The sequence below is a fragment of the Macadamia integrifolia genome, chromosome 13 (genome assembly GCF_013358625.1).
Source record: "Macadamia integrifolia cultivar HAES 741 chromosome 13, SCU_Mint_v3, whole genome shotgun sequence".
Classification (NCBI taxonomy): domain Eukaryota; kingdom Viridiplantae; phylum Streptophyta; class Magnoliopsida; order Proteales; family Proteaceae; genus Macadamia; species Macadamia integrifolia.
In genome coordinates, this window is record NC_056569.1 from 16,439,192 (window position 1) to 16,450,809 (window position 11,618).

The following is an 11,618-nucleotide window of genomic DNA, read 5'->3' on the forward strand; positions in this document are numbered from 1 at the left end:
TAAGTATTTTCATGTTTGAAATTAACAGAATACTCACAGCATCAACTTCAGGGGAAGGGGTGTAATTCGCTCAAACCCTTAGACTTACATGTAATTTTGACAAACTATATGGGAGGGGATGTAATTTTCCCTTTTTTTATTTTTTTTATTTTTTGAGATGATTGAGTCTCTTAAACTCTTAATCCGTGAAGTTTCTCGTGATGGGGATATTCGTAATTATATTGATCTTAATAATTCCCCATTATCCCTTAAATATATAAGGCGAAAAATGAGTCGTAAAGTTTGCATCTTTTTTTTTTTGGGTAGAATTAAGTTTGCATCGAGTAGCTGCAATTGAGAGTTTGAGACTTTAGAGTGTTTCTGCAGATGTACTGTGTCTGGAAACCAAAAAGTCATCGCTGAACTTGGGGAGGTGAGAAGGAATGATGGCGGTAAAGGCGAGCTTCGTCAGCATCTCTGCTCCTCCGATCATCTATCAGGATCGTTATCGTTATTGTTCGCCGCATCGTGGTATTACACGTACTGTCAAATTCAAGGTACCGAAGTCCGAATTCCTCTCCTCTTCGAAAGAATTACTCTCTATCCTCCTCCCATCTTCCCTATGGATTTCTTATTTGTTTTCCATTCTGGATATTACAAGTTTGAAGAACTCTCTTGGTTGCAGGGAGCAGCAATGATATTACCTGTGAAATGCTCTACCGGGCCGACGGATTCGGAAGCGGAAGAACCGTACCGTCCTTCGTGGAGCCTTTCTGTATACAAATGGTACGCAGGACTTGGAGCCTTGGGGTTTATCGAAACCGGATACTTGACTTATCTCAAGTTTACAAATTCCGATGCCTTCTGCCCTGTCGGCGGCGGCAGTTGCAGCGACATTCTCAACAGTGATTATGCCTTTGTTTTTGGTATGCTATGACCTCTTTCTTTTCCTTCTCCAATATTTTGTATATTTCCTTTCATTCGTTAATTAGTTGGTTGATGAGCGTTTACTGTGTTCGACAGTTGGTTAATGTGAATTGTTACTAGACTTGGATGTTACTCGTCAGGATTGTACTTGGTTATAAGTTAAAAAAGATTTCCAATTAGTAACCTACCGCATGTTCTCCAAACTAACTTTCCTTTTTCGCCCAAGGGGGTTTCTTTACCTACTACAAATAAATCTAGTGACATTACCGCCCTTATATCAGTAAAGTCGAGCCAGATTACTTCATTAATTGGTTCAGGGAAGCAGTGATTTACTAACCTCCATTTGCCTTACTCAGCAAACATCAGGTTGAAGGGACCAGTTCTTCTGTTTACCTCTGAATTGTATCATAATATTAATTTTCTTCACTTCAATTGGTGCCCTCCAAACATCCTCTAGGAGAACGGTCAGTATGATCATTACGCGGGAGGAAGTTACAATTTACAAAAGATAAAAACTTGAGGGGAATCTAATGTTGGGCTTCAACATCCATGCCCTTGGATCCTTATTAGAGAAGGATATGAAAATCCCCTTAAAATAGTCAATAGAAAGAAGATAGTTGGCTTCCCTCAAAAAACTAAACCTTGACATCCCAATTCAGCTAGAATGAGACCTGTTTATGCATTTGGAGATCCTTTTATTCCTATGAACTGATGGGTAGGTAATCTAGAAATCCGTACAAGCAGCTGTTTCCTTAACACAGACCTACTAATACACAATCTTACCCATTTTACATGTCATATCTAGTATGTCTCCAGAATATAGGAAGAATTTGCACGGTGTATTCCAGTGGACGAGTCGAGGTCCACTGTATTGGCCTCATTGGTATCCCTACCTCATCATGCATGCCATATTTTGTGTAGTTGTCATGTTCCAAAGATTGACTCTCCCTCTGAATTGTTAAAGCCATTTGGCAAGCAGGGTGATGCAGTTGCACGATGGACTTAGGAAAGAAACATCTTTTGACTTGATTTTCTATTGTTTTAGAAATAATTTCTTTTTAAATTAGCTAGCTTCTAATTTTAGAATAGTTTCCTTTCAAGTAATTACCATTAATTGTTTGATTTTCTTCCTTTATATTGGACATGTAAACGATGGAGAAGTCCAGTGAAAAGAATTGAATGAAATTGAAAGAGTATTTTGGGTGAAACCATGGTTGCCGTGAGGCTTGCATATCCCTCCCTCCCTCTTTGATCATCTTCTTTCTTCTTTCTTCTTTCTTCTTCTTCTTCTTCTCTTCCCTGCTATCTAGCTTTTCTCTCTCTATATTTCTTTCTCTTATTTCTTCTTCTTCATCTTCCTGCACTCACTTCTGCCATCACCCAACCAGTAGACTGAGAGGGACTCAACCGATCTTCCTCAATCCTAACTCTCCTTACCTGAGATTTTGACTGAAGGAAATATTCTTCTGGGCGAACAGAAACCCTAAGATTTCAGTGCATGTGATCGACCCTGTTGAGAGCTTGAGGTCTGATTTATGGCTGATCCTGCAACTACCGCCTAGAGGAATTTCAGAACTTTCATACTTGATCAAAGCTTGTTGTTAGATGTCATTGAGTCTTGGATTCAGTAAATCTGGGGAAGGCGATTCTGTTCACAAATTTTCCTGAGATTTGGAGCCTTGGTTAGGTGGCTGAATTGATCTCAAATTTCTGATTTCTACCTCTGGTTTGCGCTAGAGGTAGGAGACGATAACTTGAGAGGCACAATTCACTTTTTTTTTTATTTTTTATTTTGATTGTTTCCTTCCTAAACTACCCCTCATTCCATCTTTTTTTACTACTTACCCATGCCCAATAATTGCTTCCAAGACTACCCCTGGTCAATAATTCTAATTCCTTTCATATCCCATCAGTTACTTTAACCTCCTTTCATCCTTTTAAGATCCCTTGTATTTACAAGTCTGCCAATCCTTTCTAGGTTTCTTGTAATTACTAAATTGCCACCTCCCTTTAGTTTCAGTTAATTACAGAACTGCCATTACTCCTCATATTTTGAATTTACAACTTTATTGTGAGCCCTAAGCGATCCGATTTCAGTCCTTGAAACCCAGATCCGCATCACAGGGATACATTTCTCTTTGATTCTTCTCTCAGTTGAGGTCACCCATTCCTTTGGTTGGGAATTACAACCTAGATGTGCACGCCAGATGACACACCTTGGGATCTCAGCATTGCATTTGGATCCATGCCAATACAGGAATGTCCACTGCACAGAAGGGATGCCAGCCCTGCACCATCTGATGGAGCGTCAGCTTAGCATTTCCCTTTTTTGGTTTTGCATGCTGCATCCTAATTGTTGAGATGTTCTTTTTGGTGTCAGATTCCAACAGAGTTTGTAAAGATTCTTTTAATTTGCTTTGTTTTTCTACCTCAGGCTTTACAGATAGGGATATGGTGAATAGAGAGTATGGATAGGATGGAATTAATTAAGATGACCTCCCCCCCGCATAGATGCAATTCCTTTTCCATGAGGCAAATTTTATTTTAATACATTTTCTGTTCTTGGGTCTTGAAAGTAGAGAGATCTAGGATCACTCTATAGAGCAAGACGCATTTACTGAAGAAGCAAATGTGTAGATTGGCATAAGAGTTGGAAAGAAAAAACGTGGCTGCCTTTGTTGATCCCATTTCTACATCTTTCATGTGAGTTTGGTTCCTTTCTGGATTCCTTTCGTTTAACCTCCAGGAAATATATTTCAACAGAGAACTCTGTTTGTGCCTTTGTGGCTTATAATTGAAGAAATGGAGAACAAAGAAAAGAAAAAAAAAAATGAAAAGCAACTTTGTCTTCCAATTATAAAGCAGGTGAAATGTTTAACGGAGGATTTAACTTACTAATTTTGGATTTTGCAGGTGTTCCTCTTCCATTGATTGGTATGGTTGCATATGGGTTAGTTGCATTAGTGGGTCTACATCTGTCTGGAAAGAGTTTGCTTTCTGGACTGGGTGAAACTGATGGTCGTTTGATTTTACTGGGGAGTACTACGTCGATGGCAGCGGCTAGTGCATACTTTTTGTACCTTCTGAGCACAAAGTTTGCAGGAGCATCATGCTCTTATTGCTTGATGTCAGCCGTTCTGTCTTTCAGCCTGTTTTTCCTCACACTAAAGGTGTGTTTTAATTAACATTTTTCTTACTAGTAAAACATTCATGTGGATGGAAATGACGGATAACCGGTTTCCTGGTTGTGTATGCGGTAGGAATTCGGGTTGCAAGAGATACAAAGGATGGTGGGTCTGCAGCTAGTTATAGCCAGTGCAGTTATTGCTGCTTTGAGTATTTCATATGGTACTCAAGCTACTCAAACTGTATCAACGAGGTGCGTTATTCGGTACTTTGTGTAGTGCATCTCAACTTGTCTTCATATCTCCACTGAAAGCAACCGAGACTAAACTCAGTTGCTTGGGAGTTTGCTGCTTCCATCTTGATCTTCCAATTGATTCTATTTAAAGTCATGAGAGATGGTTTATCTGTCTAAAAATTGGTCCTGCCTTTCATTGAAGGATTTAAAACTTGGTATTGTGGATCAGATCGGACACTGCCAATCCTGATCCAGGTTGATCCAGACTGGTACTGGCTGATGCTGGAGGTAAGATTGGTTGTACCAGCCTAGAAGCCTAAGGTGTTAGGTTCAGAAAGCTCGTTTGAAGACCAGAATCGCAATGAATAAATAAGGACCAGATTTAAGAATAAGCGATAAAACGGTGATTTGGATTTCAGATTTGGATCAATTTCCACTGGATCACTACATTCAGATATGTGATAGAATATCAAACATTGGACTTGATTCAATGGTCTCAAGTTTTAGAAGAATCCTACTTAATATAGGACTTCTGAAAACTAAATTAATATCAGTAATTGGATGATTTCTGATCAGCAAATAAGCTCACTTGGATTAAGCTACAGAGCATTTGATCGAATATGTGATAGAAACTGAACAATAATCTGAGATATAATGCAAATCAGAATCTACTAATTGAAACTGGAAATCAGGAAATAAACCCAAGAAAACCAGCAATCCTAGTAACACTAGGAATCTGATGATCTGAGATCACATCAAAATTTGAGACCATAGAAATATATGGATTCAAATATAGCATCCATTTGTGGAATTGAAGTTGTAAAAGCAACAAGTAAGAAACTGAAGGTTTTCAGATTTATAGTGTGAACATGGACTGAACTTAAGAACTGATCTGTTGCGGGAATTAAACAGTAGTGAAGAAGATTAGAAGAAGAAGAGAAGGGTATGAGATTTGAAATAGCAGAAGCAACAAGTAAGAAACTGAAGGTTTTCAGATTTATAGCATAAACATGGACTGAAGTTAAGAACTGGCCTGTTACAGGAATTAGATATTGGTGAAGGAGATAAGAGGAAGAAGACATAAGAAGGGTATGAGTTGAGAATCTCACGCAAGCATTGATCAGTATTCCACCGACACACCTAGCGTCCCACAGCCATTATTGTGAGTTTCACATGGTATTGAGCAGCAAAGACACACTTTATTCATAATAAAATCTGTATCCCTTAGTGGCTGGTTACAAAAGTATATATATAAACTATTCATCCAAAAACTTAGTTTCCTTTTTTAGTTGTGGCTTCTTGATGCAGTTGGGCGTGAGAAGACTTGGGGTTAATTTGGTACTTTGATTATTTATTTGTTTCCTTTATTGTTAGTGTAGGGTGTCGGTCAGGTTAGTAGAGAGATTCAATTTTAGATTTCAGTTTCTAATTTAGATTAGTTTCCAATTTAATTAACTTCCATTGTTACATTTTGATTGCCTTTATATTGATGTAACTCAATGGAGATTTCAGTTTTTGAATTGGAGAATTCAATGAGGCTTTTTTGGGTTTGAAACCATGGCTACCATGCATGTTTTCCTCCTTTCTCCTCCCATCTCTTGCTGTTCTTATTTATTTAATCGAGGTTCCAGAAACTCAACTCCTACCTTGCCTTGCTACTGTCCATCACACCCACAGCAGAACACTTACTGAAAAGGTTTGCTGAAACTCCACCGGAAGATCTTTGTTTGTCTCTTGGTTCGGGTCGAAGAAAGCTGGTCCCATGGCGAGCTAAACCCCTGAAGATCAATGCGCAGCTGCAAGTCTACCGCCAGTTCTTGAATCAGAGCTTCCCTGTTGATGTCTGGGTTGCTGTTTCATGTCATTGGTTGTACGAATCAAGAGGGAACTACAAAGCGACCCTTCATTGGTTGTACTCTTGTCTTTCAAAGCCCTAGCCACCCGCTGGTCTCCTTTCCTGTTGAGTTTCGTGAGAAGGAAGAAGATGGTTCTTCTTCTATTTGCTTTTAAAGGCAAGTTATTGTTATCACGCTATGCCACTGTTTTCTTAAATCTAAGTTCTATTATTCCCCTCATCTTTTGTAATCCCAGAACACCCCTCTATTTTCAAGTTTTAACTCCGGTTGACCCCATCATTTATTTCCTTCACTTCTAAGGGCTTAGATTGTTCTGGCATTTACAAAATTGCCCCTCAACCATTAAAATTGAGTTATCTATATTCCGCTGGGCCCATAGTGATCCAATTTGGGGTTATCAAACCCGGGATCCGCATCACTTCTATTGTTATGTTAGAAGTTTTCCTTTATATTCATGTAATATGTTGAAGATGGAGATTAGAAGAATTGAATGAAATATTGAGTGATGTGTTTGGGTCATTGGTTGTGAGTGAACTGTGGCCTGGCTGTGGTTACTTGTTTCTTCTCCTATTTTTCCTCCATTATTCTTCCATCTCAGCTTGCTTGTTTCAGTTGATAGTAGTTCGGGATCCTGACTGGGTTTTGCAACCCCGGATTGCACCAAGTCACCAGCTTGCGTGGTTCACCGGTTCCACGAAAAGTCTCATTTGTTGAAGTGGAGCGTAGTACACTTTAGGCATTGAGCCAAAAACGTCTCTTCCTTTGTCTCATTTCACTCTTTAATCTAAAAAAGCACTTGTTTTCTTATGATTCTAGGGCTGGTGGCATTCTCAAAGTCAATCCAAACCGAATTAGCACTTCTCAGATCAAGCTAGGCCTCTCCATCTGAACTGAGCGCCGGGTTCGGCCTGGTAAACAGCACCTTACGTTCATAATATCTACATTCCACTGCGACCCAGAGACATGGTTGAAGCACACCCGTCCAATAAGCGGATGCTTGGTCGCCTTATTGGTGTCACCTTGTGTCTAGGCGCCCTCCAACGCCTTGGGTCACCTAGATGCAGTGACAACTATGGCTACTAGTGCCCAAATACTGCATCAATTCTCCATGGCTCAAAAAAACTCACCCACAAGTTCTGTACTGGCATTGAGTGAACACTATAAGAGGCATAAAGCTTTCTCTTCAAAGAACTTTTGTGGCATGACAAGCTCTACATGCTCAACCTTTGAACCAATATCAATTGTGAATGTCATATCCATAAAGTCTTTAACTTTGGGAGCCTTCTCATCAAAGAATTGAGGCACAACCTTCACCTCTTCAAGAACAACGTCGTGAATGTCGACGATTTCTTGTGGAGTGTTCTTAACACGACCTCATCTTCCATTGTCTCAGTTTTGTATGCTTTGATCTCTTTAACATGGACCTGTTTAGTAGAATCTTCTGCCCATTGATCTTCCGTCTTTGAAGCTATGTCTCTTCTTTATCATCACAGTTCATTGTGATCACTTCAGCTTTATCTTTAGTCTGTGCTTTAACATTATTGATGCCCGACTTCCAACACTCTCTAACTTGCGAATTGAACTTCATAGATGGCTTTTTCAAGTTATTTTCAGCTTTGAAGGCCTTTTGATGGTACTTGTTGAAGCGAGAGCTTCTTTGGATATGCTCTAGTAAGTTCTTGTTCTTCAACTCTTCCTAAGTCCTGGGTTCACATCTTCCAATTTTGAGCTTCTGAATAATCTACTGCAAATACAAAAATTTTAGCTTTCTCTCTTCTACCAAGTTGTACCAATCAAAATATTCTTCTCGAGAATCTAACCAATCAAGGAATTAGCCATGAGTTCATCTATCCAGCATAGTAAGAAACTTCTGGCTTCACCTTCTTCTTTGTAGTATCTTTTTGTCCTTCTGTAGTAAGTGTTGTTTTTGGATGTACTCCCTCTTTGGACTCTCACAATATTATGAGAACCAATAGGTGGCTTTCTATCAACCCTACGATTTTCAAAATTTTTAGGTGTATGGGATGGGTTGGAACCCTCACGTTGCTGTTCCATGGCAGCAAGTCTGTTATATAATTTTGTATTCTTTCAGCCATTTGATTGAGTGATTCCATTAGGGTGGTCATGTCAGGAGGCATTGGCTCACTGCTGGCCATAACTCTGATACCAATTGATGGATTTCTACAAGCCTAAGGTGTTGAGATCAGAAACTCATTTGAAGATTATAATTGCAGAGAATAAATAAGGACCAGGTTTGGAAGAATCTTACTCAAGATATGACTTCTAAAACCTAAATCAATATAAGTAATTGGATGATTTCTGATCAGCAAATAAGCTCACTTAGATTAAGTAACAGCAGTTAATCAAATTTTTAGATGGAAACTAAATGATAATCTGAGATATAAAGCAAAACAGATTCTACAAATTGAAACTGGAAATCGGGGAATAAACCCAATAAAACTAGCAATCCTAGTAACACTAGGAATCTGATGATCTGAGACCACATTCAAATTTTGAAATCATAGATAGATTCAAGATATAATCCAATTATAAGATATAAAATCAGAATTTAAATAGAAAAAACAACAAGAAACTGAAGGTTTTCAGATTAAAGCATAACATGAACTGAGGTTAAAGAACTGGCCTTTTGTAGGAATTAAACAGTGAAGAAGAAGATTAGAAGAAGAAGACATAAGAAGGATATTACTTGAGAATCTCACCCAAGCCTTGATCAGTATCTCACTGACCCACCTAGCATCCCAGAAACTGCATCCACAGCCATTAATCTGTATCCTTTAATGGCTGGTTACAAAAGTATATATTATCTAGCAACTGCATCCCACAGCCATTAATCTGAGTCTCACAGAGAATTTAGCAGTAAACCCACACTCTATTCATAATGAAATCCATATCCCTTAATGGCTGGTTACAAAAGTGTATATATATATATATATATATATATAAACTCTCCAAATAAGACCCATAACATGACTAGAAACAGCCTAAACCAACTAGTAATTAAATTGCCTACTTAATTGACCAATAAAAGACTTATAACAACTCTTACACTGACTCAAGAACCTCCACCCATGTTTGGAGTTCTAAACCAACTAGGACTTAACATAATGAAAGAAAATCAACTCATAACAGAACTGGACTTACAGATTCCTAATCCAGCCTGAACTAGGACAAACATAATCAAATAGGAAAAAAAAGTAGAGTAGGATTATGATTCCTCACTGGACCTATGAATCTTAGAGAAACTAGGAATTCTGAAGTTTTAAAATAACAAGTTCAAGATTGGTGGTATCAGCCTGGTAAGCTGATTGTAGCTGGCTGATCCCTATCCCAATCCCAATTGGCCAATCCGCCCGATCCAAGGCTGATAGAATGTGACTTTTTTATTTTTATTTATTTATTTATTTATTTATTTTTTTGGAGAAGATATTTTCAAAGTTTCAGATGGTTCTTGTACTCACTTATTTGCATGAAATTGGTGGAAAAATTACCCATGTTTAGAATCTAGAGCCAAAATATCTTATACTCACTATTGCATTGAATTGGCATCCAGAACGAGAACCTTGAACATGTATCCTGAAGGGTTGTTATTCCAACCTGTGATAGGATGTTGCCTAGGAGTCCACTGGCTGCATCATTGGGGACAGATGGTACAAATTGAAGTCATCCTTTGTATGAGGGGAAGACCTAAGATAACTTGGTTTGAAATGGTGATAAAAGCACAAGTGCTTTTGACTTGACTATCTGTATGGCCCTTCAAGCCAGCTTGAGTAGAATGAGATTCATACCAAATCTCAAGTACTTGGGACAAGGCTTAGCTGAGTTAAGTAGTTGTGCCAGCCATGCTATGCTGGCTAGCTAAATTGAATGTTGGAAGGAAAAAAGATGGCCTTTTTTTCTGGGAAATAAAAAGATGGCATTTGAAGGTATAAGTTTATGGGGAAAAGATCTAGACACTGTCCACGTGCAGATTCTTTCCCATTCTCTCTCACAAAAAGTGAAGGCCCCACATTTTTTTAATATTTTATTTCATCTATTTTGAAAATGTGGGTTCCACATGGATGATACCTTTTGCAGACAATTGATTGGGTCACATGCAGACTCCTTTCCATCCTGGCTGCACGGGGAACCCTCTCCCTAATTTTATTTATATAGGTTTTCTATTTCATGAACTTAGATGTGATGAAAGGGAAAGGTTTACTATGTTCTTAATCCATACTACCTGTGATGTAGCCAGCCAACCCTAATCCTAGATTAGAAACCAAGGATTTGATGGGCTGCAACACAGGCATAGTTTAAGGAGATTTTCCTGACAAACCAAGGGACCTGCAATGGGAAAAGAGAGAGAAGAGATAGGAGGGCTGTTTTGGGGCTGTGAATAGCAACTTAGAAGAAAAGAGGAGAGAGAAGATAGGGGTAGGGGAGAAGAGCTAACAGCTCACACACTTTCACACATAAATGTAATTCAACTATCTAATTTGATAAAGGGTTACATCCTTATATTAAAAACTAAAAAACAGTGATTGAATAAACTTTAAAAATTCTTAACATAATTATATAACCATTAAGGCTCTCTTTGGTATCATTTTTACTTTTATTTTTTACCTACTTAACAAAAATCATTAATGAAAGTTATTTTTTTTATCAAAGAATAAAAACCTTTTGATAAACATTATACAAAATAGAGTATGGAATGAGAAATTATTTGGTTACTACAAAGGTGTAAATAATTGTCATAACACTTAAGTAGTTGGTGAAAGGATTCCCCTTTCACCCATCTTCGATCTCAATGCCTTCGCAAAATCAGAACAGATTGAGGCAGGGTGTTATGCATGTCTTGTGCAATAACAAATTATTTGGTAAACTATCTTTGAATTGGGGAAAATTTGCAAGGCTCTCTTACTTTGGATTTGGAGTATCAAGTCCAACAGTATCTTCTAATATTATATCAGGCAATATATCCCAACAGCTTGGAAACTTGAAATCACTATAAAATCTGAATTTTTCACACATCAGACTCTCTTTTAATACACTCTGCCCCTGCGAGCTTGAGAAAAGACACACACGAGGCTTGTGGCTGACCAAAGATTCGAACAACAATTGGTAAATTTGCAGAAGAAGATATCAATTTCAGAAATCAACAGTCGCAGGAGAGAGAGAGAGAGAGAGAGAGAGAGAGAGAGAGAGAGAGAGAGAGAGAGAGAGATTGGGGTAATGGAGAGGAGTTTTGATTTCTGAAATCAGAGAGATTGAGTGAGAGACGAGGGACAAGGGAGAGCTGCGTGATGGGGTTTGTTTCAACGAGAGTCGAGGGTTTCAACGACGAATGAAGGTAAATAGCTTTATAAAGTTGGATTTTACCATTTTAACCTTAAAAATGTAAGACTATGACATGTGCTCATTAAGTTAAGCGCAAAAACAATGAAAAACAAATTTCTGCCAAAAACCATAAATGACTCTCAACCCTGTTATCAATT

The 11,618-nt window shown here is 38.3% G+C and overlaps 1 protein-coding gene across 4 annotated transcripts in view; it reads left to right on the forward strand.

Moving 5' to 3' along the window:
* Positions 1 to 284: 284 nt before the first annotated feature.
* Positions 285 to 11,618, forward strand: part of LOC122059721 (thiol-disulfide oxidoreductase LTO1) — a 17,978-nt gene continuing 6,644 nt past the window's right edge. For 3 of the 4 annotated variants that reach the window (XR_006134114.1, XR_006134115.1, XR_006134116.1), the window contains exons 1-4: positions 286 to 536; positions 665 to 905; positions 3,820 to 4,076; positions 4,167 to 4,285. Coding sequence is in view for 1 of the 4 variants with exons in the window: in XM_042622734.1 (XP_042478668.1) it covers positions 423 to 536; positions 665 to 905; positions 3,820 to 4,076; positions 4,167 to 4,285 (731 nt within the window). In the remaining 3 variants the exon portion in view is untranslated. Of the gene's footprint in view, positions 537 to 664; positions 906 to 3,819; positions 4,077 to 4,166; positions 4,286 to 11,618 lie in introns of all 4 variants that reach the window. The other variant, XM_042622734.1, reaches the window with a different exon arrangement.